Source organism: Pseudonaja textilis, chromosome 1, assembly GCF_049901715.1.
Source record: "Pseudonaja textilis isolate UNSWEBS1 chromosome 1, rPseTex1.2, whole genome shotgun sequence".
Lineage (NCBI taxonomy): Eukaryota > Metazoa > Chordata > Lepidosauria > Squamata > Elapidae > Pseudonaja > Pseudonaja textilis.
Genome location: NC_141990.1, coordinates 23,758,661 through 23,783,663, shown reverse-complemented (window position 1 = coordinate 23,783,663; position 25,003 = coordinate 23,758,661). Strand labels below are relative to the sequence as shown.

The following is a 25,003-nucleotide window of genomic DNA, read 5'->3' as shown; positions in this document are numbered from 1 at the left end:
CCTAAGTATTCTAAGCTTACAAATGCCAATTTATCTATTGCTTGTAAGCTCTGACAGCTGCAACATCATGAAATTAAAACTGTGGCCACAGCTTGAAGACTGATGATCACAGCATAAGCAAAATCCATATCAAGAGATGTGTTTAATACTCAAGTAAAGGTGAGTCATAAGAATAAGCTAGATACAGGTAGTCCTCGACTTAGTTTATTTAGTGATTGTTCAAAGTTACAACAGCACTGAAAAAAGTGACTTATTACTATTTTTCACACTTATGACCGTAACAGCATCCCCTTGGTCACATATCAATATTCGGATGATGACAACTGATTCATATTAATGACAGTTACAGTGTCCCATGATCATCTTTTGAGACCTTCTGACAAGCAAAGTCAATGGGGAAGCCAGATTCATTTAACAACCATGTTACTGATTTAACAACTGCTGTGATTCACTTAACAAATATGGCAAGAAGTCATAAAATGGAGCAAAACTAATTTAATAAATGTCTCAGCAACATAAATTCTGGGTTCAATTTTGGTTGTAAGTCACGGACTACCTGTAATGCACTCAGGAGCCTAGAGAAATTCCTGTATAGGGACATTTAAGTGAAATCGAACAGAAAAAAGACACGATAAGAGATGCAGAGGAAAAAGTATACACACACACACACTGTCATAGTGAATGACATTTCCATTTCATAAACGCTTAAATGTAGGATGATTGAATGAAACTCAGGGGTGGGAGTTAGGACAAAGAAAATATTTTATACAAAGCTCAACTGAGCTGGAATTTGCTACTAGAAGCTGGAGTAATGGCTGCCCTAATGGCTTGCTTTAAAAATAATTTAAATCAATTCTGGGAGAGTAAGGACAAAAGAATTGTCATTCATGACAGCCACATATTACTAAGCTCAGATGTAGGGAGATCTTGGGTAACTTGCAAATACACTGTTGCACATACATTGCTTTGAGGCTTCCAATACATTTCTGGAGGGTTCCCCTTCCCCAATTAGGGCTATCTCTTGACTAATTAACCACAAGTCTCACCATAGTTTTGCTGAACCAAATTGCAATTCTACAAGTTGAAGTCTACTATAAAAGAAAGTACTTAAGCTGCAAAGTTTCTAGAGTAAAGCCAAATAGGCTTTACTCATACAAACCCATACAAACTTTTTAATGCACCTTTCTTCCTCGCTAGTAAACCTCTACTTGTTTATGCACAGTGCTCAAGAAATTCAACCCTGACTGTTCTTTGGAAGGACAGATACTGAAGCTGAAGTTCAAATACTTAGGTCACCCAATGAGAAGAGAGGACTCATTAGAAAAGACCCTGATGTTGGGAAAAATGGAAGGCAAAAGGGAGAAGGAGCCTACAGAGAACGAGACAGTTATACAGTCAACGCCACGAAAGTGAATTTGGGCAAACGGAGACTGGAGGACGGGGAGGCCTGGAGAGCTGTGGTCCATCATCGCGAAGTCGGACATGCCTTAGCGACTGCACAATAAATGACACTGGAGAATGGACCAAGGAGCAAGTTTTGCTTTCACATTCAGCTTTTCAGAGAAAAAGAATAGAACTTAGAATAATTGTATACTTAGAATAACTTTATTGACAATAAAGTTATTGTCAATAACTTTAGTGACACTTTGAATGTACACTAATCTGCATACATTAAAATGAAATGTCTTTGCCTACAGCTCTCAAAGGGTCCCTCAATATACACTACGTAAACATGACAATGAATGTCCCAAAGGTGCTTTTTTTCCAAAAGGCAACTGGGCTTTCTGGTTTTTTCTTTGAAGATGTTTTGCTTCTCATCCAAGAAGCTTCTTCAGCTCTGACAGGATGGTGGGGAATGGAAGTCAGAGCTGAAGAAGCTTCTCGGATAAGAAGCGAAACATCTTCAAAGAAAAAAACCCAGAAAGTCCAGTTGCCTCTTGGAAAAAAAAAGCACCTTTGGGACAACCATGACCTGGATAACTGAGAATCTGTCCAGACATGACAATGAATGATGTAACGGGGCGCCAAATAAATGAACGGACCAAGAGCTGTTTGGCATTAAAATCAAGGCGAAGCTTCCTTGTTCAGAGGCGATGTACTTCTGTGACACAGGCCAATGAGCAAGAATGGGTCGGTTGTTTCTTGGGTCTTCTTCCGCAGGGATCCAGGCAGAACCGTGCTGATCCGAGTCCAAATCCGTCTTTCCCGACGCCTCCCAAAGCGACTTTTCTCTAGCTGAATTCTATCGACTGGCGAGACAAGAAACCCAGCCGACTTCTTTGCTCCATCAAAGCGACCCCTCCTTCCCCCGTTGGGCGCGTTCCGGGAAGGCGGGCGCTCACGTACTGGCGTGTCACGTACCGTAGAGGCAGGCGAGCTTTAGGACGTGGCAGAAGCAACGTTCGCCGCGGAAGGGGCGTCTCGCCCAATGAGCGCGGCCTGGAGGCCGAAAGTGGGCGGGCCGTACTGCGCGAGCGAGGGAAGGCGCGCGGTCCGTCTTTTTCTTCGCGCGGGCGCGCCTCGATGGTCGTAGAAGGCGAAGGCGTAGGAAGCGGGTCAGGAAGGCTGATGGCTGCGACGGCACGTTGGCAGGTGGTGCGGAAGCCTTCCCGCAGGGGAGCGGCCGGTGGCGGCGGCTCTATGGGGCGAAAGGCGCTTGGAGACGCCAACGGAGGACGCGGTCTGGCCTCGCCCAGTGAGTGAGGAAAACAGACACACAGTCGAGCCTCCATATGCAGCGATAGCCTAGCGTGCAAGGGGAAGAAGGCAGGCGAGTCGCCTGCCAGCCCCGCTTTACATAGACCTCCGCTTTAGGGGATTTTGTTTTCTCCCAAAGGGAAGGACTTGTCAGTTGGCAAAAAGGAGTCTGGCCACGTGCTGGAACACACGTTGTGCTCTTCCCGTGGCTCTGCTTTGGGCTTGCTTTTATTTATTTATTTATTCAGTCAGTCAGCCAGTCAGTCAATCGCTTACAAAATAATAGGTATAAGTGTAAACATGAGTAAGAATACAGAAAATACGTACGATTAAATGGGGACAATAGGACAGGGACGGGAGGCACGATGGTGCACTTATGCACGCCCCTTACAGACCCCTTAGGAATGGGGTGAGGTCAATAGTGGGTAGTTTGAGGTTAAAGGAGTGGGGGTTTGAGGATGTAACTACAGAGTCAGGTAGTGCATTCCAGGCATTGACCACTCTGTTGCTGAAGTCGTGCTTTCTGCAATCAAGTTTGGAGCGGTTAACATTGAGTTTGTATCAGTTGTGTGCTCTTGTATTGTTGCGGTTGAAGCTGAAGTAGTCATTGACTGGTAGGACATTGTAGAAGATAATTTTGTGTACTATGCTTAAGTCCACCCGTAGGTGGCGTAGTTCAAGATTGTCCAAGCCCAAAATTTCAAGCCTAGTGATATAGGGTATTCTATTGTGAGCAGAGGAGTTTAAGGTCAGCCCTTGGTCAAATTCCCTGCCACTGAACAGACGGGAGGCCTGGAAAGGCAGGGAAGAGATCTAGAGACCTTTCCAGTTACCAAGTGAACATTACACTGTCTTCCCCTCTGATTGTAGGGCTTGATGGCACATGACTCCGAAACATCGGATCTTTAGAAGCATTTCCCCTCTGTTTAAAATTGGCTACATTTTTTACAGATTTATTCTTTCTACGTTGAGGGCAATGATGAAATAGATATTCTGGGACCTGTAGGAACATGTACCGGTAATACGCAAGAAGAAGCATTGCTCTGTAACAAAATACTTGAATATGACTTTTTCAAAAACTCTTGAATCTTTTAATGATACCAAATTTATTTTATGCAATATTTTTTTAGCCATGTACATGTTGCATTTAACAAATTAGTCACTTGAGAAAAGTATTTAGATTACATACAAAATTAACATTAGATCCCACTTTGTGGTTTAGTTTATGGTTAGTTCATTTTTTTAAATGTATTGTGTGTAAATCTAGAAAGTGGGTTGATTCTGTAACTGTTAAATGTGTTGTATCGACACAGGACATTTCAGTAGTCAGGCTTCACATGTTTCTCTTCTATTTTCCTAGTTCCTCTTGCCACTTCAGAAACTCTCTTTGAACTTGGCTTTGAGAAATCAACAAAGAAACAGAATAAAGAACAGGTGCCTCTACCACCTGGACGCCAGCAGCAGAAAAAGCAAAACCTTGGAAAAAGTGCTAAGAAAGCGACAGCTGGAGATAGTGGACAGAACAAGCAAATCAAAAACCGGACTCTGGAGGATGCATTGAAAACAGTCAGTGTCGTTTTTCCAAAAAGTATCTCTTTTGTATAGTTGTATTATACTGCAAATTAGAGGCTACCTCTGAAATAGAGAAGGCAATGTATAGAAAGTTAATTCTTCATCTAGTAATGTTACTATTTACATGTCTTTAATTGCAACTATTAGAAACAACTGTAGTTGACCCAAGAATTATTGAATTCAATTAGATGTTGTGCAATTTAAGTTGAACTCAACATCCCTCTTGTTCTGCAGAGGGGAGGTAAATTGTTATCTGAAGTTACTGTATGGTTACCAGTACTGTATTCCAACTCAAGGTAGCAAGAATTGCAAAAGGACTTTGTAGTGACTTTTCTTTCTCAGACAAATGTTATTTATTTAGAAAAGCTTTAACATTGTGAGTATTTTATTTTATTTGTTTTCAGAAGAATCCATCCTCAAATGCACTCACTCTTTAGACTCCCCTTGTTTCCCCATGGAGTAGGTTACATACTTAAGAGTTGTACAGCTTGCATGCCCCACAGCTCTTTGAAAAGTTGGTACCAAACTATTGTATATAATTAGGACCGAAGAATATTATTATTAATCATATGAAAGGAAATAATAACTAATCTTGTTTTAATAATATATAAATTGTTCTTTGCCCATTTTTTAGCTTTATGCTTGTTATAATTCAAGACATTTTAATAATATTGTAAATATTCATAGGGTTTTTTAGCTTTATTGTACTGCACTCAGAGTCAGTTGTTTGTGAGATGGACTGCAGTATGAATATGACAAATAGAGTTAAGTTTAGTTTTTTGCCCTGACTTTTTAAAATTATCACCTCCTGATAATATTCAAAGGTCACATATAGTTCTCATTCAATAAAGCAGTTCTAGTTGCTGCCCAGTTTGCATTATAATTTTAGCTCCCCCCCCCCACATCTGCAAATGAGACAGATTAGGTTGACAGTTCTCACCTTTCCAGTTCTTCACTGTACCTGTGGTTTTTTTTTTTAATTCCAGCTGGATTTATCAGAACTCCAGAGAGAGCTTGATAAAAGCTTGAACTTGTTCCCAGAGAACCCTTCTGTATGGGTCAAAGATCTAGCTGGATATTTGAACTACAAGTTGCAGGCCATGAAGAGTGAGCCCACCCTCAGTCAGCACCCTCATGGTTGGTAACACCAAGGGAATAACATTGTTGTCATTCAAGAATGGGAATACCGTTATTAGAATGAGCATGCATGTACTAGAGGTAGCCACTGAAATTGTTCTTGGGATTGCCCTTTCTGGGAAACAGTAGTTATTCCTTTATTCAGTCAGATCACTTTAGGCCATATAGAATTACCTTTCATCAGTTTTGTTTGGCTCTCCAGTTCTTAAAATGACAGCCTGGCCAAAATTGTCAATGCCTTAGCATACTTGCAATTGAATTATTTTGCCTAGAGGTATACAGAGGAAAGTGGAACACAGAGGTTTTCAAATTGCAGAGGAAAGGGGAGTTGGGTGGGGGAACACCACTTGGTTCACTCTGCCTAGATATGTGTTGTTTATGACGAGCTCCTGGGGCTGTGGTATCTGAGACCGAAACCCTGGGAAATGTTAGTGGTCTTTGCATTTGCAGCAACAGCTCATGCAATGGCCTTAACCTGCCTTTGAATGCTATGCAAGGTCAGGACTTGGCCAGGATCATGGCATTCTTGCCTGGTTTTACCTTCTTTCAAGAACAGCTGTTCCTGGGGCTGTTTCATGTGGTTCTGATGATAAATCTGCATGCCCACTCTGGGCAGCCTGAGTGCCAGCCTTACCCCCCCCAAAAAAAAAAAACCAGGAAGAGCTACCCTTCAAAGAGGAAAAGACAGATTAAATGGAAGCACTTTCTGAGTGCATACTGGCAGTTTTAATTTGGAAGAACTTATTTTAGGGGTAAGGACACATGCTGTAATTGAACCTCTTTTGTCATTGAAGTGAAAATACTGCACAACTTTTGTTTTGGCCTCTTTCCTCAACTTGTGGCATGATCCTGCTGAGGTAGCAACTATGCTCACAGGTTCTATTGTAATAATCTGTACAACATCCTATCATGCTCAGGGATGTGCTACTCTTTTTTCAGAAGTGGCCTCCTGATCATACCCCACTGCGGATGCTTGTTTTAAGCAGATGTGTGGAAATGTTGTGGTAACAGTGCTCTGACCAAATGGATGCTGACTAAAATCTTGATCTTGCTATTATTTATGTTTTCGGCTTCAGACTATCCCTACTGTCTGGTGAATAAAGAACTAAGGAGCATTATCAAATCTCTACTGTTGAAAGCTGGGGGTGTCCTGGAGCTTTTCTTTGACCATTGTATTTACACAATGTTGCAAGAGTTGGACAAAACTTCTGGTAAGATAAGAGTAAAATATAGATCAGCTAATATATCTTGGAATCAAAGGTTCTGTCATATAAGCAGAAGATAACTAAGCAAGATTAAGAACAGGATGATGATTTCTTTTACAGGTAGCTAATGGCAGGCAGATGATTTCTTCAAGAACTTTGCATTTTGAAAATCAGTTGTAAAAGAAATGGAAGCATAAAGTTAACTTCCTAATAAAGTATGTAATAGAGGAGGAAAGGGCTCAGTGAACCCTTTTAAAGGATGCTCATTTAATGAATGGAGTGGATCAAATTTCTGTCTGCACACCTCACCAAATGATAAGCATATGCTACATTTGAAGAACTCCAGACAAGATGATTGAACCTTGATTTTATGAAATCTGCAGCCATTTATATCATTTCTGTAATGACATCATTTTGCAAATGATGTAATTTCTTTCAGTTTACATCCCTGATTAATGGTATGATAACACAATAAATGTATAATTTTGTCATTTGGTTAATGATATTATGGAAATGTAAATTTGTCTGCTAAAATAATTGTGCAAATAACACCTTTTGCCTAATGATGCCATTACAAAAATAATGCAAATTTCCACCATGACGTGTATGGCAGTCTTTCAGATTTGAAGAAGACATGCTGTCATGCAGTTCATTTGTGGACAAGGGGATGGCTCTGCAGTCCCAATCTGGAAGTTTTAGCTCTAGCCCAATAGCAGCACTGGAAGTCCATTTTTGTAGTAACTGTGGGTGTTATTCCATAATGCTGATCATGGTTTCCTGTCACTTTTTGGCAACACCTGTCTTCAAAGCTGGTGAAGCACATGGCTTGCTGGCAGGTTCTGTCAGCAGCTGCAATGTTTAGTTCCCTTGGCTGGATGTCACAGTACCATGGAGTTTCTTTCACAGCACCTTGCAGTACTTGTGTGGTCAACCTCAAGATTGGGGGAAACTCAACAAATTTGCAGACAACACCAAACTGGGGGGAACAGCCAACAATCTAGAAAAAGGCTCAAGATCCAGTAGGACCTTGACAGACTTGAACCCTGGGCGTTATCCAACAAAATAAAATTCAGTGGTGAGAAAAATAAGTTTTTATATTTAGGTAAGAACAACCAATATTCTATATTATGGTATAGAATAGGTGGTACTTAGTGGACAACCACTTAAATATCAGTCAGCAGTGTGTTGCAGCTGCCAAAAAAGCTATCACAGTCATAGGCTGCATTAATAGAGGGATAGAATCAAGATCATGTGAAGTATTAGTACCATTTTATAATGCCTTAGTACCACACTCACTCACTGGTTGAGGCCAGACCGTGTCCTCCGTTGGCGTCTCCAAGCGCCTTTCGCCCCATAGAGCCGCCGCCACCAGCTGCTCCCCTGCAGGAAGACCACACTTAAAATACTGCATCCAGTTTTGATTGCCATGATACATAGAAGATGTTGAGACTCTAGAAAAAGTGCAGAAAATAGCAACAAAGATTATTAGGGGATTGGAGGCTAAAACATATGAAGACCAATTGCAGGAATTGGATATGTCTAGTTTAATGAAAAGAAGGACTAGAGGTGACATGATAGCAACGTTCCAGTATTGGAGGTGCTGCCACAAAGAAGAGGGAGTCAAACTATTCTTCAAAGCATCTGAAGGTAGGACAAGAAGCAAGGGATGGAAACTAATCAAGGAGAGATCTCAACTAGAAATGAGAAATTTTCTGACAGTAAGAACAATTAATCAGTGGAACAGTTTGCCTCCAGAAGTTGCCATTGCTCCATCACTGGAGGTTTTTGAGATTGGACAATCATGGTCTGGAATGGTATAGGTCTTCTGGTTGAGCAGAAGGTTGGACTAAACGACCTCCAAGATCCCTTCCAACACTGTTAGTCTGTTAAATAAGATTTCACTTTATTTTTATAGTTATGACAAATTAATGAAGGAAGAATGATGGCAGAAATAGCACATTTCACATATTAGGAAAGCAAGATTCACATCCCCAATTCAGACAGATTTTTTTCTGCAAGGCTTGGCATGGGTTGTAAGGACTTGATGTCCAAGTTAATATATCCCATGTGGCAGTGATCTAATTGCCTTATCTTTCAGGGGAGTCACTGCACAGCTATAGGATCTGCATACAGGCTATATTACTGGACAAACCTAAAGTTGCTACAGCAAACTTGAGCAAGGTAAGTTGACGGTGGGTCTACTCTTCTAAAAAGAAGCTGTGAGTAACATATTCAAGATCATCTCTGTAAAACTGAATATTGGAAGACTAATTGCATTGTGATCCATGGAATGCCAAATGGATTGACCGTTTTATGTCTGAGGATGCCATGTTGGATGAGACCAGTTAGCAAGGAGCCCTGTGAGGCAGAAAGCTTTGCATGTTTTCTTGCTACAAAGGTTGCATTAAACTGTCTTTGCCTTTTCTGTTACAGTATCTTGAGCTGTTGAGATCCCACCAGAATCGACCAGCCAAATGTCTGACCATTATGTGGGCCTTGGGGCAAGCTGGTTTTGCTGACCTTACAGAAGGGCTTAAAGGTGAGAACAACAGGATTTTTATGTTCATCGAGAACGTTTGCTTTTTAATGCCCTGAAATTTATGGCAGCCTTTAAAGTTTTAATATTTTTCATATGCCATTATTTTACCACTTACATTTTTATATTATGAAAATCCTGCTTGCCTATGCATTCTTAAAAATACCTAATGTCAACCAAAATAATAAAAAGCAAAATTGACCATTCAAAGAGAGTCTGGGAATGAAACTTGAAGAATTTTGCATGCTTAATTTAGAGTAAAGAAAAAAAGATTTTCAAACTAGCTAATCTTGTTTTGTAAGTAACATCCAAAGACCAGTATCTGATAAGGAATCCAATAAATAGCTGAATTGATATTACTCCATAGAAGTATTCTTCATATTCATAAACATCTTCCCACACATTGAGTGGGACAATCCTATTAAAGTTTATCATATGTTAGAATAAATGTGGGAAAGTTTTGAGTGTGCTCTAACTTTGACTGGCTGTGCTAACTCCTTCAAAAATAGGTACTTCAAATGCCTATGCTGAAATAGCGCTATGCTCCACTTTCAGCTTTCACAGTGAAAAAACAGGAAAAAACTGGATACCTCAATAACAGCTGTTTAAAGGCAGGTCAAGCAGCTTAAATCTGTGTAACTTTTAGAATTATACTTGCCTATGTTCTTAGGGGAGCCTTACGCCCAGCAGGAGAAGTGGGAAGAGCAAAGTTGTTCCCGGCAAGTGATAAGACCCTGAGAGTGGAAGTTCGTTCTCTGAGCTTGTAGGTTGGTTTCCGGACATTTCTTTACTAGGCTAGGTAACATCTTCAGCGGAATTTAGAGAATATCAGTGTTGGTGATAAGACCCTCTTATGTTCAGCCTCTTCCTTTGGCAAGTAACCTGCTGAATGTGGGTTAAGCAGCTGTATTTGGAAACAGATATTAGCTTATGCCTGGGAGGGAAATTGCTTAGGCACATCCCACTGTTTTTCAGTGGACAGTGCTGAGCTCCCTCATGGAGGAATGGAAAGTTATGAGTGCAGCATGTCTCCCCCCCTATAAAGTACTGTTATGTCCTTTCTCTTCCTAGTGTGGCTTGGCATTATGCTTCCGGTTCTGGGCATCAAATCTCTCTCTCCATATGCCATCAGTTACTTGGATCGGCTGCTGATGTGAGTTGATGTACAATGGGGAGTGCTGTTATTGGAAACATTTGTGCATGTTGACTTTGCTATCAGGTTTATTAATCCTTCCGTTTACCATCGGTACACTAAAGGGGTAGACTATAATTCATAAATCAGTTTTACTTTCCAAGAGGTTTCAGTAGCAGCAAAATAACTGAAGAACTGTTAGTCCATGTTTCTTTTTTTTTTTTAATTTCAAATACAGATTTAAAATAGTGTGTGTTTGAGCTTTTATCAGTTCCAGTCAACTTGTTTCTTTTTCTGCCATGTTTTGTCTGTATTGTCATAGCTTAAATGGTTGTCATCTCTTGCTCTAGGGAGCTAAGTCTTACTCCTGTACTAGGAGGGCTGGGACAGATTTCATAGATAGAAGTGAATCTTGGTGATGCAGTAGGAGGGGAGACCAGAATACTAAAAGCTCGGATAATTCATCTACAGCTTACTAAAGCCTTTCTGCATATATGTTGTTGGGAATAATTCTGACCATGAGAGAATTTAGATGTGGAAGAAGTAATGAGATTTACTTGATGCTGACAGCCAGGAATCTGAGGACAGACTAACTATGCTTTCTCTTTGGCAGGATGCATCCTAATTTGACAAAAGGGTTTGGGATAATAGGGCCCAAGGACTTCTTCCCTCTTTTGGATTTTGCATTCATGCCCAACAACTCCTTATCCTGCAGGTATGTCAGCTAAAAGGAGAATCATATGCAATCAATCCACCTCTCCTGTCTCAGAAAATATTGCTGTAGGAATGCCTCATCTATAGATGGAGGAACTTTGCGATACCAGTGGGGCAGAAAAAAAATTGAGACTGGGGAAGATAATTACTGGGTCAGGACAACGTTTATCTTATACAGGAGTAGGCATGTATTGCAACAACCAGCCAGATATGTTATATTATTTATTTAATTAAAGTTTTTATCTTGGTAAATAAAAAGCCAAAGGAGATGGTAAATGTAAGGTAGAAGTCCAAGCAAAAAGGACAGTATTTGCACAACTGCAACAATAATTAGTAATTAATAAAAGTAACAAAAAGTAAAAAGAACACAAGCCCATTATTTTCTGCAGCCATGTGTATCTGTTTTTCTCCCTTTTTGATAGTTTTTCCATAGCAAGATGAATTATCCCCACTTCAGTTTTTGAATTTACGTAATATTCTTCAGGGTTTTTTTTAAAATTGCAAAATATATTACAAGCAGGTGCCAAATAACTTACAATATATTACTGGTGATTTTATAATCCACCAATCCAGTACTTTTAACAGTCATTTGTTTCTTCTTGCATTATTCCTACATGAACTTAAAAAATTGAGGTTCAAAAGGAAGCAACAGTCACTCAATTTGTTCTTTAGCACCTGCCTATTTTCTTCTCTCTTTTTCCTCCCCTTGTTTCTCTTGCACCTGTTTGTTGACAGGTATTTCTATGACTTAGACATTGTAGCACAGTGCCACAGCACTTGCTCTTAAACACCATTTCTGTAGCCTTAAAAGAGTATTTCTGGAATTCCCCAGCTAACATGGTGGCTGAGTAAGGGAATACTGGGAGTTGAAGTCCACTCCTGTTAAAGTTGCCAAGTTTGAGAAACACTCCCTTAGAACACTGGAGGCCATGGCAATTTTCCAGCATTCCTTCATGTGAGAGAATGATTGTAGTATTGTTGAGCACAAAATACTTTTTGGCAGGGCTGATGAACGAGAGAACGTGCAACAAATGAAGAGTCATTATAACATCCTTAAGCCCCTGTTATCTGGTTTTTCTTCCTGGTATTCTTGGGAGATGTTTGTAGCAGAAATGCACCTTTCTCATTTGGGGACATGGTTAGACTGATATAATTTTGCTTTTTTATTCAGTCTGCAGGAGCAGCTCCGGCAATTGTATCCCCGCCTGAAAGTGTTGGCCTTTGGCGCTAATCCTGAAACGTCCCTGCACACTTATTTCCCTTCCTTCCTCTCCAGGACCATGCCCAGCTGTCCCAATGACATGAAGAAAGAGGTGAGGCTGGGAGGGGGACAGGATTAAAAGGAACAAACATAATTCTTAGGCAGTCAGATGGGCTACAACATTTAGCCAGCACATAATCTGCATTAAAAAGTGGCACCCAATTAATTAGCGCACAATACCATGTTAACCTGAAACCCTTCAGTGTTAGGTCTCTTCATCCAAGAGGCAATCTGACAGAGTGAGTCTTATAATGAGGAAGTCTGCTGTTTCTGCAGAACCAATCCAATCAGAATATTCTCTAGGAAGTTCAGAATTGTTGACTTGATCATTTAGATAATCAATTATGTTAGTTCTACTTATGTAAGTATTTTATTAACATTTTATAATCTCCCCGCTTTCCTATCAACTTACTTCCCACTGCCTTACTTCCTATCTGAGTAACTAGTCCTAATTGTTTATAGAACCTACTTCTGCTTATGTATCTGGCAAATCAGGAAGGAACAAAACTAAAATTGTTTTGTGATTTGGCAATAGATGAAATAACTTATGCAGCTTGAATGGAGGGAGCTTCTTTTGGCATGCTATCCAGCAGTGTAAAAGAGCATGGAGACAATCTAATTGTAGACCATATAAATGACATCTGTTCCAGAAATTTTGTCAGGGCTCAGCCTTATGCAATTTGTGACCTTGAAAATAGGAACAAGGAATATACTAAGGGTGTAACTTCTACACTAGCTACTTCCCTGTCTTGCAAATTCCCTGGCTGAGCTGACTAAACCAAGCTATTAAGGCAAGATGATTTCAGTATTCCACTTTGAGCTTGGTTTGTCTGGTGCAGCTCGTACATACTGTTTGTTAGACTTAGAATAGCCATTATTCTAAACACAGTTGATCTTCGCTCTCATGCATGTTGCTGGTTACATACTCTTGTTCTTTAGCTGTATCTGGAATAATACTCTGCTATTGAAACCCTATGGAGTAATTATTACCTTGGACCGCTGCTTGGTGAAGGTTGCACTTGTAATAGCCCTCTTTACCTGAGTAATAGTTCTTATGTATTGACCCATTCAAATAAACTCAAGGTGGTTCAGAGCAATAAAATAACAAAAACAACAAAATACAAAAAAGTAACCAAAACAACTTCAAAATGATACCAAGATAGCAATCCAACAGCAAAGCAAACATCACTCGCTTGTTGTCGGCCTGTCTACGTAAGGCCAGACCAAGAAATCAATTCCACAAGATGGCTAAAACTATTTTTTTTGAGATTGGCTACAATAACAGAACCTTGCAAGTCTGGTTGGGCTGTACCTTCTCCCTCTTCTCATACTTCAGTGAATTAGGGAAATGTTCTGCCTGAACTTCTTATGAACTCTTTATCTGTTTTGTTGTGACTTAAAATATAGCCCTTTCAAGAAGTAACATTAAGATACCCATGTCTTTTTCAGTGTCCCAAAGGTAGGGAAGAATTTTTCCGTTGAATGGGGAACACATGGAGAAACTTGATAAATCTGCTGTCTTAAAACCTGTAATATTTTGACTGCACTATCACTGCTGTTTGGAAATGTTCAGTGTCTAATCTTTAGTCCTCTAAGAATTATTCTGACTTGCCCTGTGCAGCTCCTGAACTGTTTGACTGAGTGCCTCAATCTTGATCCTCTCAGTTTCAGTGTGTGGAGGCAATTATACATCAGACACCTTCCACAGTCAAGGTAAGAATGGAAAAAGGTGCTACTTGATCACATGAACAATTTAGCCATGTTGTATTTTTCATGATATAAAGCTAAGTTGTCCTAATAAACAATGGATCATCATTCACATATTCCCAGGGGGCGGGGGGGGGGGAGCCAGGGAGATAGGAAAATCCAATAATTATATTCACATAGTACAATTAGATCTGCTTGCTGAATCAACATTTTTTCTGGATTAGGATAATACACTGCAATGTAAACTAATAAGGTGGGTTGGTTTAACATTGTGCCACAAAATCAAAGTTAATCAAGATAAAGCCAATCAAACTGTATGGTAAACAATTGCCAGCTGTTAGCTGACTTAAATCATTCATTAAGATGCATAGCTATTGTTTTTAATTTTCATATACTGTTGTGAATGGGCCTTCTCTGTTTGCACACTTTTTCTGTTCCAATATCTGAGTTTAGGAGACAAAGTTCTTTAAAACACCTCATTGTTAATATTTTGCTTTGTTTTTTCAGCTTGCTCCTGAATCACTTCTTGGAGACTTGGGGCAACACTACCAAAAAGGTTTGTGTCACTTTTTCCCCCAAGGAATAGATTTTTCATGAGGAGAATTGAATAAGCAAAATCAGAGACAGGTAATAAATATCATACTAGGAAGAGTAGAGTAGAGTAGAGTAGAATAAAATAGAATAAAATAGAATAGAATAGAATAGAATAGAATAGCTTTATTGGCCAAGTATGATTGGACACACAAGGAATTTGTCTTGGTGTAAATACTCTCAATATACATAAAAGAAAAGATACATTCATCAAGAGTCGAGAATCATAAGGTATGACAGTATTTGTTAATATACCAAAATTTAGTGTGGTGTTTTACATATGGCTAAAACAGATTAGAAAATGAGAAGATATATTCTCTGTAGTTTGTGACTAAACTGAACTGAAGGAGTTCTGTTTGTGCTCACTTGTGAATGTGACTCAGAAACGCTAAGATCAAATGAGGTGATGAATCTTGAAAGCTTTATGCAGAAGAGCTGGTAATGGTCCTTTTAATGAAAATATGTGTTTGTTTGTTTGTTTTTTTGTTTTCTATCCAATTTATATAGCCTCCCATCTCATCAAAAGCAGGGGTGGGATTCCACCGGTATAACAACCGTTCAATGATTGTGCGCTTTGCTCCCCTTAAAAAGGCAAGCCCATACTTACCTTCAACTGAAGCCTCTGTGAAGAAAACAGCTGAGGCGCAGCAAACCACTCTGCCACACAAATCAGCTGTGCTCTAAACAAAGGCATAAAGCACAGGAAAGGGCAGGGGCTGGCGGGCAGGCCCACTTCCTCATTGCAGCGCACCAATTCGGAGCGAGCTGAACAAGGGGATCGCCCGATCTGGTCTGAACCGGTAGAATCCCACACTGATCAAAGGTGACTCAGAGTGGTGCACAAAAGTCAAAGACAGCAACAGATATAAAAACAACAGATATAAAAATATATTTTAAAAAATATTACAAAAAGCAAATAAACCCTAGGCAAAGGCTGATTGCTTCTGTACTTTACTGGACTTTTTCCTAGGTGCGAAAATCTTTACAGGAAACAGTCCATTCATTCAGTGTCACAAATGAAGAGCTGGCTATGAAAGGACCAAACAACGTTCAGGATGTGGCAGCTTGTACAGCTGCATGCAAGGTAATTTATTTGTTTATGAAATGGCGCACAACTTAGCAAACCTATATGGATGCTTATTTGCTTCATTCTGCTTTACAGCACTGCTTCTTTGGTTCTGTTCTTTAGAACCTGCTGCTCAAGATGAAAGCCGGTGGGTTTCGTTGGCCATGGCTGATTTTAGTCCTCCTTATAGTTACTGCTGGATTTCTGACATATGATATCAAGACTCATGGCTCATTCCAAGGTTAGGATTTGTTTCTGGAGGCATGGGAGATGGTGCTTCTTTTCTCCCTATAATAAGGCTGAAAAACGCACGGGCTTTACTGTAATGGAAACCTTTTGTCCACTGTTTTGTTTTGCAGCTTCTGCCTCTGCACATGTCCTTCGTTCTTCTGGCATCCTGTCTACATCTGAGCAAGTCTGGGACAAAGTTTCCCATTTCTCTATAAAAGGATACAGGTCGGTAATATGTTTTAGCTGTTTTAGCAAAGGGAGCACTTTAAAAGAGCATTCAGAAAAGATCTGTATTGTATTCAAAACCACAGACAATTGAAAGATTATTCCATCTGGCTGGATGATGACTTTGAGGGCAATTTCTTTTTCAAGGCAAAATCTCATTCCATCCCCTCTCTCTCCCTGCAGCTGGCTAGAAGCAAATATACCAGTCTACTACTCCCAAGTGGCAATGGTGCTTGGACCTAATTTGGAGCTGGCCTGGACCAAGACAAATGAAACTGCTATCTATATCTCTGGGAAGTGCTCTGCTCATTTAGCCTGGCTCAGCAACAACCTCCTTAGGCTCAGTGAGTGGGTAAGAATGCTGCTGCTTTTGGCTGGACAGCCAAACTTTGTTAGGCAGAAGTTGGAAATTAGGAGTTGAGAACAGGGGAGAAATGTAGAGTTGTTAATGTCCAGAAGCACTGGGGATTTCAGAAATTAAGAAGGAAAAGTTGTAGAGACCAAACAGTAGAAGCCTCATAGAAAACAAGAGCAGCAATGCCTATTCCTAACAGGACTTACAACCTTTCATGCTTCTATTCCTTTTACAAAGGAATGTCTTGAAGGGAATGTTGGTGTCCTTGCCCCCCCATAACATTTACATGTTATGTTATATATTTCTCTGTTTGATGTCCCCAGAGCAGGGGTATCAAACTCGATTTTATTGAGGGCTGCATCAGGGTTGTGTTTGACCTCGCAGGGCTGGGGTGGGCGTGACCAGCTCGAAGGCTCACCTGTTGGGGGCTCCTGTAGTGGCCCCCATGCTCTTCCAGCAAAAACAGGCCCCCGAACTCCATTTTTGGCTGCAATGGCCTCACGCAACAGTGAAAACAGAGTTCAGGAAAGCCACATGCAGCCCTCCCAAGCTCGTTTTTGCTGGCAGAGGCACCACTGGCCGGTCCCTCATTGTTTCCAGGGCAGCCCTGCAGGCCAGCTCTAAGCACCTTGCAGGCTGGATCTAGTCCCAGGGCCTTGCATTTGACACCCCTGCCCCAGAATGTTGGCTGCTGATAATAGTGACTGAAATCGATGGAATTTATAGTATATCACTTCTTGTGGACGTTAGCTTGTGGTTGATTTGCTTTTTGTTACACTGCTGAGGAATATTGGACACAATAACCATCTGTTGTTGGTCCCTCTATGCTGTATATAAATCTAAACAATAGCCTTTGAGCAGCCTGTTGAATAATAGGAATCTGGCACATGGCCATTTTCAAACTTATCTAGTGATGTGTATTTAAGTAGCATGTTAAGCCAGTGAGGAGCTGGTTGATTAGTAGCTAATCCTGTAAACTGTTCAACAGGATTAGATTAGTAGCTAATCCTGTAAACTGTTCAACTGTTCAACATCCCATCCCATCTTTATTTTCTCCGTAGCTTCAGACACAACTGCCAGATTCTGTGCTGCATGCTGTTGAGTACCTCAGAGAATTACTGCTATTCCTCATGCGAAACTGCTTTCTGCCTGCTGTGGACTATATTGCTGTGTCATTGGACGGAGCTTGGAAAATGTGGTTAGCTTTCTGCAAGTATGTATTGTCTATGTGTCTTTGGGCCCTGGGCAGAACTGAATTTAATTCCCTTTGGCATGGTTATATTTTCTTTTTATGTATACTGAGAGCATATGCACCAAGACTAATTCTTTGTGTGTCTAATCACACTTGGCCAATAAAGAGTTTATTCATCATTCGTTAGTTAGTGATATGTTTGCTAAAGTTAAATAGGAATACAAGAATATTAAAGTCTGTATGCATAGGCTAAAAGAGAACTATCTGAGGATCCCCAGTTAGAGGACTATCTGCTTAGGGATGCACGACAGACCCTCAATATATCCCAAAAGAAGCACTGAAAAAAAGGCAGTTGAGGAGAAACAGCAGACAGATTATAGCTATGTCAATGACTAATGAACATAGAATGCACTTAATGTGCGCAGGTTCATGAGTTCCTTGTTACAGAACTTGAACACAAAGTGTGAGTTTAGTAAAATAACCTGGTACCCTGTGTATTCCTATGTTTAATTATTTAAAGTATCCTAGCTTCTAAGGCTAGGAGTTTGCGGGGCAGGTCTGAAGCTGATTTTAATTCTCTGGAAATGCAATTATTAGAAGTGGTCTTCAGTTTTTCTTTACAATATTTCCTTGTCATGAGAGGAATAAATGGTGCAAAATGAACATAAACATATTAGCATTGTTTTCTGTCTCTGTGTCACCAGTCTGTTCAGCCATATGGATTAGTAAAATTGAGCTTCTGGCTTGCTAATTTATCAGGATGATACACAGACATTTCATACTGGCTTGTGGGCACATAATCTCACTTGGTTTAGCAGAAGAAGTCAATGTAATAGTCCTCCAAATATTAAATTCTCAATTCTTATTAGTCCTAACCATCATTGCCCATGGTAAAAGAAGTTGGGAGATAGAATCCAATTTCATCTAAAAGTCTGCAGATTACCTACCCCAGTTAAGGTAACAATATGTTTTTTAAATTATAGTACAGAATGGCTCTTAGAAATGAAGGATTTTCTGATTTTAGGTTTAATCAGCATTAGGGCCAGTTAAAAGGGAATTACTTTCAACCATCTTTTTGCCACCTAGAATTATTTATGAAATAATAAAGATGTGATTTTTTTAAAATCTTAAAAAATGAAGTTTTTCTAGTTCAGAAAAACTAGAGCTATTTTATCCTTTCCTCTGATCTGTATGAACCAAAACTGTAAAGTATAACTGAAGAGTCAGCTGCTTATACTAAAAAAAGTTACCAAAAACAGTCATTAACTGAAATGCGAGGCCCAGGTTTACTCTATAATCTAAGGAGGGAACAAGCCATGTTTGTTGCATTGCAGGCAGATTATGGCAGGAAGAATATTGAACCCAGTTTTCTTTCAGGCAGAGGTGGAAGCATTGTTCCAATTATTAAAAAAATACAGATTATGTCAGAAGTTAAAGAAAGAACATGGTAGAAACAGAATTTAATTGCAACTATTCCAATAGGAAATGGTAATTCTTGATTATTTTGGCTGAGTCATGCCTTCTTTTAGGAGGGGTTGTGGAACAAAATCTGGCTATTGAGAAGATGACTGGCCCAAGATGTACATTTATGAGGGAGGCTCTCCATCTCTACCTTAAAATTATAGGGTTTTTTTATATGCTTGCAGCAATCTAATATACAGGTTATAGAAGTAATGGAGCATCTAAATTTCATCTTACTTTCAGTTAAGTCAATAGCCTCCAATCATTTTTGTTTCTTCTTTTAGTGGTGAAGACTCCTGGATCTGCTTGAAAATTCATCTGACCAACCTCATCCAATCTTCTTGGACATACCTGCAGGACACAACTGTGGCCATTAAGGAATGGGCTGTTTCTATCATCTCTAGGCACTAGCAGTGATCCTAGGCTCAGAAGCTGAAAATGAAGTTTAGGCTACTGCTCTCTGGATAGCTAAAACAGGATGTACCAATTTACTTATTCTTTAGTCTGACCGTCAACACAAAGAACAGCACAACTTTGACTTGTTGCAGAAGCCCAGAGCTTCTCAGACCAGATGTCTCCAAGCTCCCAATTTGCTGTGCTGTTAGGCTTGTTCTCAGCTGAGCTCCTAGGAAGCTGTTGGCAGGCTGATTCCTTGATACGACTGCCCCAGGCTACAATGGTAATAACAGCCTTTAAGAGAGCAAGGTGTATCCCAGCAATGATTTTGGAAAAGCACTTCCTCTTTCAGTAATACCTCAAATAAATTGGTTGCTGGGTCAGTGACTTCCTACCACTTTATGCATGGAGCTCTTCCTTTAATTCTTGGCTTTTATCATAAATGTGCCCCTGAAGTTTTGAGCCAGTCCTACAGTCTGGTTCTCATACTGAACACTATCTTATTGGTTTACTTCCCATGTTTACTAGATCTGAGATATTTCTGGTGCATTTCCCAAGGTTATTCTATTACCGCTCCTCAAAGCAATTAATACATTAATTTATGTATACCAGAAGCAGATTGTCTTGGCCTTTCCCCCAAAACGTGTTTTCCTTACTGTATTGTGGAACAGATAATGCAAACTGGGTGGGTACTTCACTTTGGAATGCACATCTACTGAGTGGAAGGAGTGGGACCTTTCTTGTCTTGGGAACCCCATTCCTCTGAGAATAATGTGTAGCAGTCTGAAATGGATGAAACTTTAGTAGTAGACCTAGAGATGAACATGGATGGGCCACTTGTTATCTTCTGACAACACTTAACTTCTGGCCTTGTGTGTCTATCCCCATTCCCAAGCAAGACAGATTATTCTTGCAAGAAATCTGGATGAGGTATAGTAAATCATTCAACTGAGATCTGAATTCTGAGGTGAATGTAGGCTGAGGGCCAGATATTCCTCACCTCTTGGTCTTAGTTGAAACTAAAAAAAAGAAAGGATGGATAAGCTAGGTCAGTCTCCCAACAAGTCTATGAGTGGCATTTTGTTATGCTCACTCCTTCCCCAATGCTCTGTTTTGCTGTAGTCTCTTCAAGTGAATCAGTGGCTTGGAAATGCCAGTTTAGCTTTGAGGTAGGACCTATCCTATACACCCCTCTCTGACCTAAATATCCGGACAAGCCATTGGCTCTCTTTCAGCTGAGAGCTTTGATATGTCTGTATATGTGAAATTATGCAATGAGAAAATAATAGGTTAGAGGTTGTTGGGTTGGTTTGGGGTTTTTTTGCCTGCTGCTCCTACCTATCAGTTGGTATCTCAGCCTTTCCTGAACTAGTTATCCTCTGAATGTACTGATATACACTTCCCATTGTCCAGAACAGAGGAGCACATCTTTTGGATAAAGGGCCAAAGCCTTTGAGCCCTGAGTGGTGTTCCAAATAATATTCCAGACTAGGACAAAGAACTGATGCCACCAAGGCAAAGACACTGTTTGGTTTTATTTAGCTATACTTTATATGTCTGCTTGTATATTTAATAACTTCATTGTTTTTAATGTGTTTTAGGGACTACAATCCCCAAGGTTTCTGAGACCCATGAATCAATTGGATATATATTTCTAGTCTAAATATGTTGACTGGAGCTGTAATCAAATACCGTATATCTGGAATGCACAAAGAAAAGCTGGCTGTGCGTTCATAATTCAGTTGTAAAAGTGAGTCAGCTGTAAAAGTGCAGCACATACCTCCCTTTAGTTCAGCAAGCTTATAATGGTGGACCTGGTTATGACAATTGTGTGTCATGTACAATAAAGGACAGTGTATTTGGCTACATTACTTGCTCTCATGTCTGTCTATGCCATCTGCCCTTTTCAAAATGTCTTATAAGTCTATATTAAGATTTCTCACTGCCTTGACGTTCTTATGAGGAAACGGTAAATTTTGGTATAAGGCCAGATAAAAGCTACAGTGTAAAGCACATTTCATTTTATTTCTTCCATTCATAAGGCACAAGCAGCTAGTTATAGGAATTTTTGTTGTACTGGCTATGCATCAGCTCCAGAAGAAAGGGCATTGCAGCATGTCCTTGCTAAGGTCCATCCACTTTCAAGGGGTAAAGAAAAAAGTAGACATGCATAAGGATAATCACAAGGATTCTGATAAATATAGATGGGCTCCCACAGAAACTGGATAATTAATCTATACATGTCTAACCAGGAGGCGTTATGTGATAGGTTCTTTGGCCTGGTCCTTAGATAAATTAACTGGGAGTTGGCAAAATGCTAGGGAGCCTCCTCCTTGCTAGATTGAAAATGATTGCTCAGAGTGAGGTGGGGCAACCTAAAAAAGTTAGGTTTAATTGAAATTAATTGCTGGTATCCATGCTGTAGTTTCTATTGTGATAAGAATGAATTCCAACCTAACAACAAATTTAGGAGTGCCAGATGTAACTGAGCAACCAGGATTGTATGATCTCTAGTGGGTCTGAAGTTACTATTTGGCCCAAAACTGGTCTAAATAGAAGTTGGGCTAGAGCTTTTGCCTGGAAAAGTTTGATGACAGCAGGCAACAGAACTATTGAGCATCTGATGAAATCACAAAATGGCTGAGTTACTCCTTGTATAAGATGGTCAATTCAAGTTGCATGAGTGACTCTCCTTGCTTTAAATGCAACCCCAAGATATTTGAAGAAGCTCAATTATGTAGTTCTTGATAGTTCACCTATGGGCTGTGGGTCTTTTAGAAAAAAATCATTTTCTTGTTTTTTTTTATAATTGATCAACTGTTCCTCTTGACAATGTTGAACCAAAGCAGTGAATGCCCTCTTCAGACATGCCTTAAGAATAGACTAAGAGCTTCATCTCCACATGACAAAATTGGGAGATCTCTTTTTGCCAATTTAGGGCCATAAATGTACATAGTCTTGAATCAAAAATATAGAAGTTGAACAGAGTTGGAACTAGTATACAGTATTTTAAGTGGAGGACTGTCCTGCTCGTGCAGCAATGAGCAGTAGAAAACATTTAGTAACTTGAGTTATTCAACTTCTAACTGCATTTTGGGGTTTCACATGTGCTTTAGGCACTCGGTTCCGAAAAGGTGAGCCTTCACTGCTTTAGGATGTTCTCTTGGATAATCCAGTCCTTCAACATTGTAGTTGGAGCATGACATCATTTTACTAATGATGACATGGATGCCCTTTGGCCATTATTTACTTCTCCCTTTTCTGCAGAGCTGTGTCAATTTACAATTTACAGGGGGGGAAATCTCAGTGCTGTTCTTGCTGGAGGAAGAGAGACCAGCAGTAGCATCCATGTGCATGAGAACCCAAATACTGTTGTGGATTTTTAGATCCTTTAACACACGGGTGTCAAACTCACAGTGTGACGTTGCTGTCACATAATGTATCATGATGCTTTTTCCCTTCATGGAGCTGGGGTGGGTGTGGCCTGCACGTGGAGCAGACTACTGCCAGTTTGACACCCCTGCTTTAACAGAATAACACCATTGGAAGGTACTTTAGATGAGGATTACATGTTGTCTGGTTGATTAGCCAATTACAAATCTGTCTGGTGGTGATGCTGTCTATCCCATATTTTATCTTACCAAGAAATAGGCTATAGTCTATGCTGTCAAGTGTCTTACTGAAGTCCAAGTATACAATGTCCATAGCATTTCACTGGTTCAATAATTTAGTCCAAGGGTGTCAAACTCAAGGCCCGTGGGCCAGATCTGGACCTCAGGGTATTTAAATCTGGCCTGCAGGGCTGGCCTGAAAATAGCAAAAGACCAGTCCGCAGTGCTACTGAAAATGGAGCGCAAGGCAAGAGCCCTGTTTTCGGGCTGAATGGCTTCCTGCAGCACCCTGCTGGCCAAAACAGGGCTCGGGGAGGCATTTTGAATGGCAGGATGTTGCAGGAGGCGTCTGTCCCATTTTAACTCCCTCCTGCCCTCTGGCCAGCTCGAGAACGACAATGCTGATCCGGCCCTTGAAGAAATCCAGTTTGACACCCCTGATTTAGTCATTTTGTCAAAGAATGCAGTGAGGTTTATCGGGCTGGTCTGTTTTTGACAAACCCATGTTGGCTTCCACTTACAGCTTTGCTTGTTTCTAGATGTTTACAGATCTGTTGCTTGGTTATCGTTTCCAAGTATTGATGTCAGACTGATTTAGTCTGTAGTTTCTTTTTTTCCCTTTTTGGAAATGGGAACCACATCAAGCTCTTTTCCAGTCCTTTGGTAGTTTCCTAGTGCTCCAGGATCTTTGAAAGATAAGGTTCAGTGGTTCCGAGATCACATCTGCCAGCTCCTTCAGCACTCTGGAATGTAATCCGTCTGGTTTCACTGATTTGTACTCCTCTAGAATGGATAGGTGTTGCCTTTCCACTTTCCTGCCTATTTTAACTTGTGTTTCTATCCTAATCTGTCTTTTACAATACTGCTTTTGATAAATTAGAGTATTTTTTTCCTTTAGAATAAAACAGAATTCTTTATTAGCCAAGTGTGATTGGACACACAAGGAATTTGTCTTGGTGCATATGCTATCAGTGTACATAAAAGAAAAGATACATTCGCCAAGAATCATAAGGTACAACACTTAATAATAGTCATATGGTACAATAAGCAATCAAAACATACTAGGAAACAGTCAATAAAAATTGTTAGGATACAAGCAACAAGGTTACAGTCATACACTCATAAGTGTGAGGAGATGGGTGAAAAGAAGGGAGGATTAATAGTAATAGTAATGCAGACTTAGTAAATAGTTTGACAGTGTTGAGGGAATTATTTGTTTAGCAGAGTGATGGCATTTGGAAAAAAACTTCTTGTGTCTAGTTCTGGTGTGCAGTGCTCTATAGCGTCGTTTTGAGGGTAAGAGTTGAAACAGTTTATGTCCAGAATGTGAGGGGTCTGTAAATATTTTCACAGCCTTCCTTTTGACTAGTCTAAACACCTTCCGGAATTCATCCCATCTGTCTTCCAATTCTAGCAAACAACAGCTACTCTGCCATGTGTAAGCTGCAGGAATCTGCATGATGGATGGCACCAGTTTTCTATATTGTTTTGCTGCCATCTAGTAACTATTCAGCTATTTGCAGGTCAGCTACTGTAGCCTCAGTGCACAAAGGGCAATCTTTTCATCACAGATCATTACTTTTGTTGTTTTCTGGGTGCAAGTAGTCTTGCAGTTTGAGTTCTTGCCGTTTCTTATTTGAGTATCTCAGTGTGCAGCCTTGTAGAGCTCTTCCTAAATGTAGTTTTGGCTCATCTATGTGAGAAATATTTGTGCTACTTGCCTCCAGACTCCAAATATTGGCAATACCTTCCTTTTCTGCTACTTGAAGTAGCTTAATTATAGATCTCCAAAAAGAAACAAAACTTTCAGCTAAATCATAATTCTGAATTATATATGAAAAAAGAATCTCATAATGAAACAGTTTCATGATTATAATTTCTTAGCAAGAGAAAAAAAAAGGACTTCCTACAACA

The 25,003-nt window shown here is 40.1% G+C and overlaps 1 protein-coding gene across 2 annotated transcripts; it reads left to right on the top strand.

Moving 5' to 3' along the window:
* Positions 1-2,465: 2,465 nt before the first annotated feature.
* On the top strand, positions 2,466-21,346 carry TMEM214 (transmembrane protein 214). Of its 2 annotated transcripts, none has more exons than XM_087928786.1 (17): positions 2,466-2,592; positions 4,058-4,263; positions 5,256-5,406; positions 6,483-6,617; positions 8,710-8,792; positions 9,045-9,150; positions 10,219-10,300; positions 10,893-10,994; positions 12,165-12,306; positions 13,876-13,967; positions 14,469-14,517; positions 15,523-15,636; positions 15,742-15,859; positions 15,978-16,074; positions 16,258-16,426; positions 17,491-17,642; positions 19,367-21,346. In XM_087928786.1, the coding sequence occupies exons 3-17, from the start codon at positions 5,370-5,372 to the stop codon at positions 19,491-19,493; spliced, it is 1,605 nt and encodes a 534-aa protein (XP_087784912.1). In that variant the 5' UTR covers positions 2,466-2,592; positions 4,058-4,263; positions 5,256-5,369; the 3' UTR covers positions 19,494-21,346. The 2 variants fall into 2 exon arrangements, with proteins under 2 accessions (XP_087784912.1, XP_026564386.1); XM_026708601.2 differs by having other exon boundaries at positions 2,466-2,695.
* Positions 21,347-25,003: the final 3,657 nt, after the last annotated feature.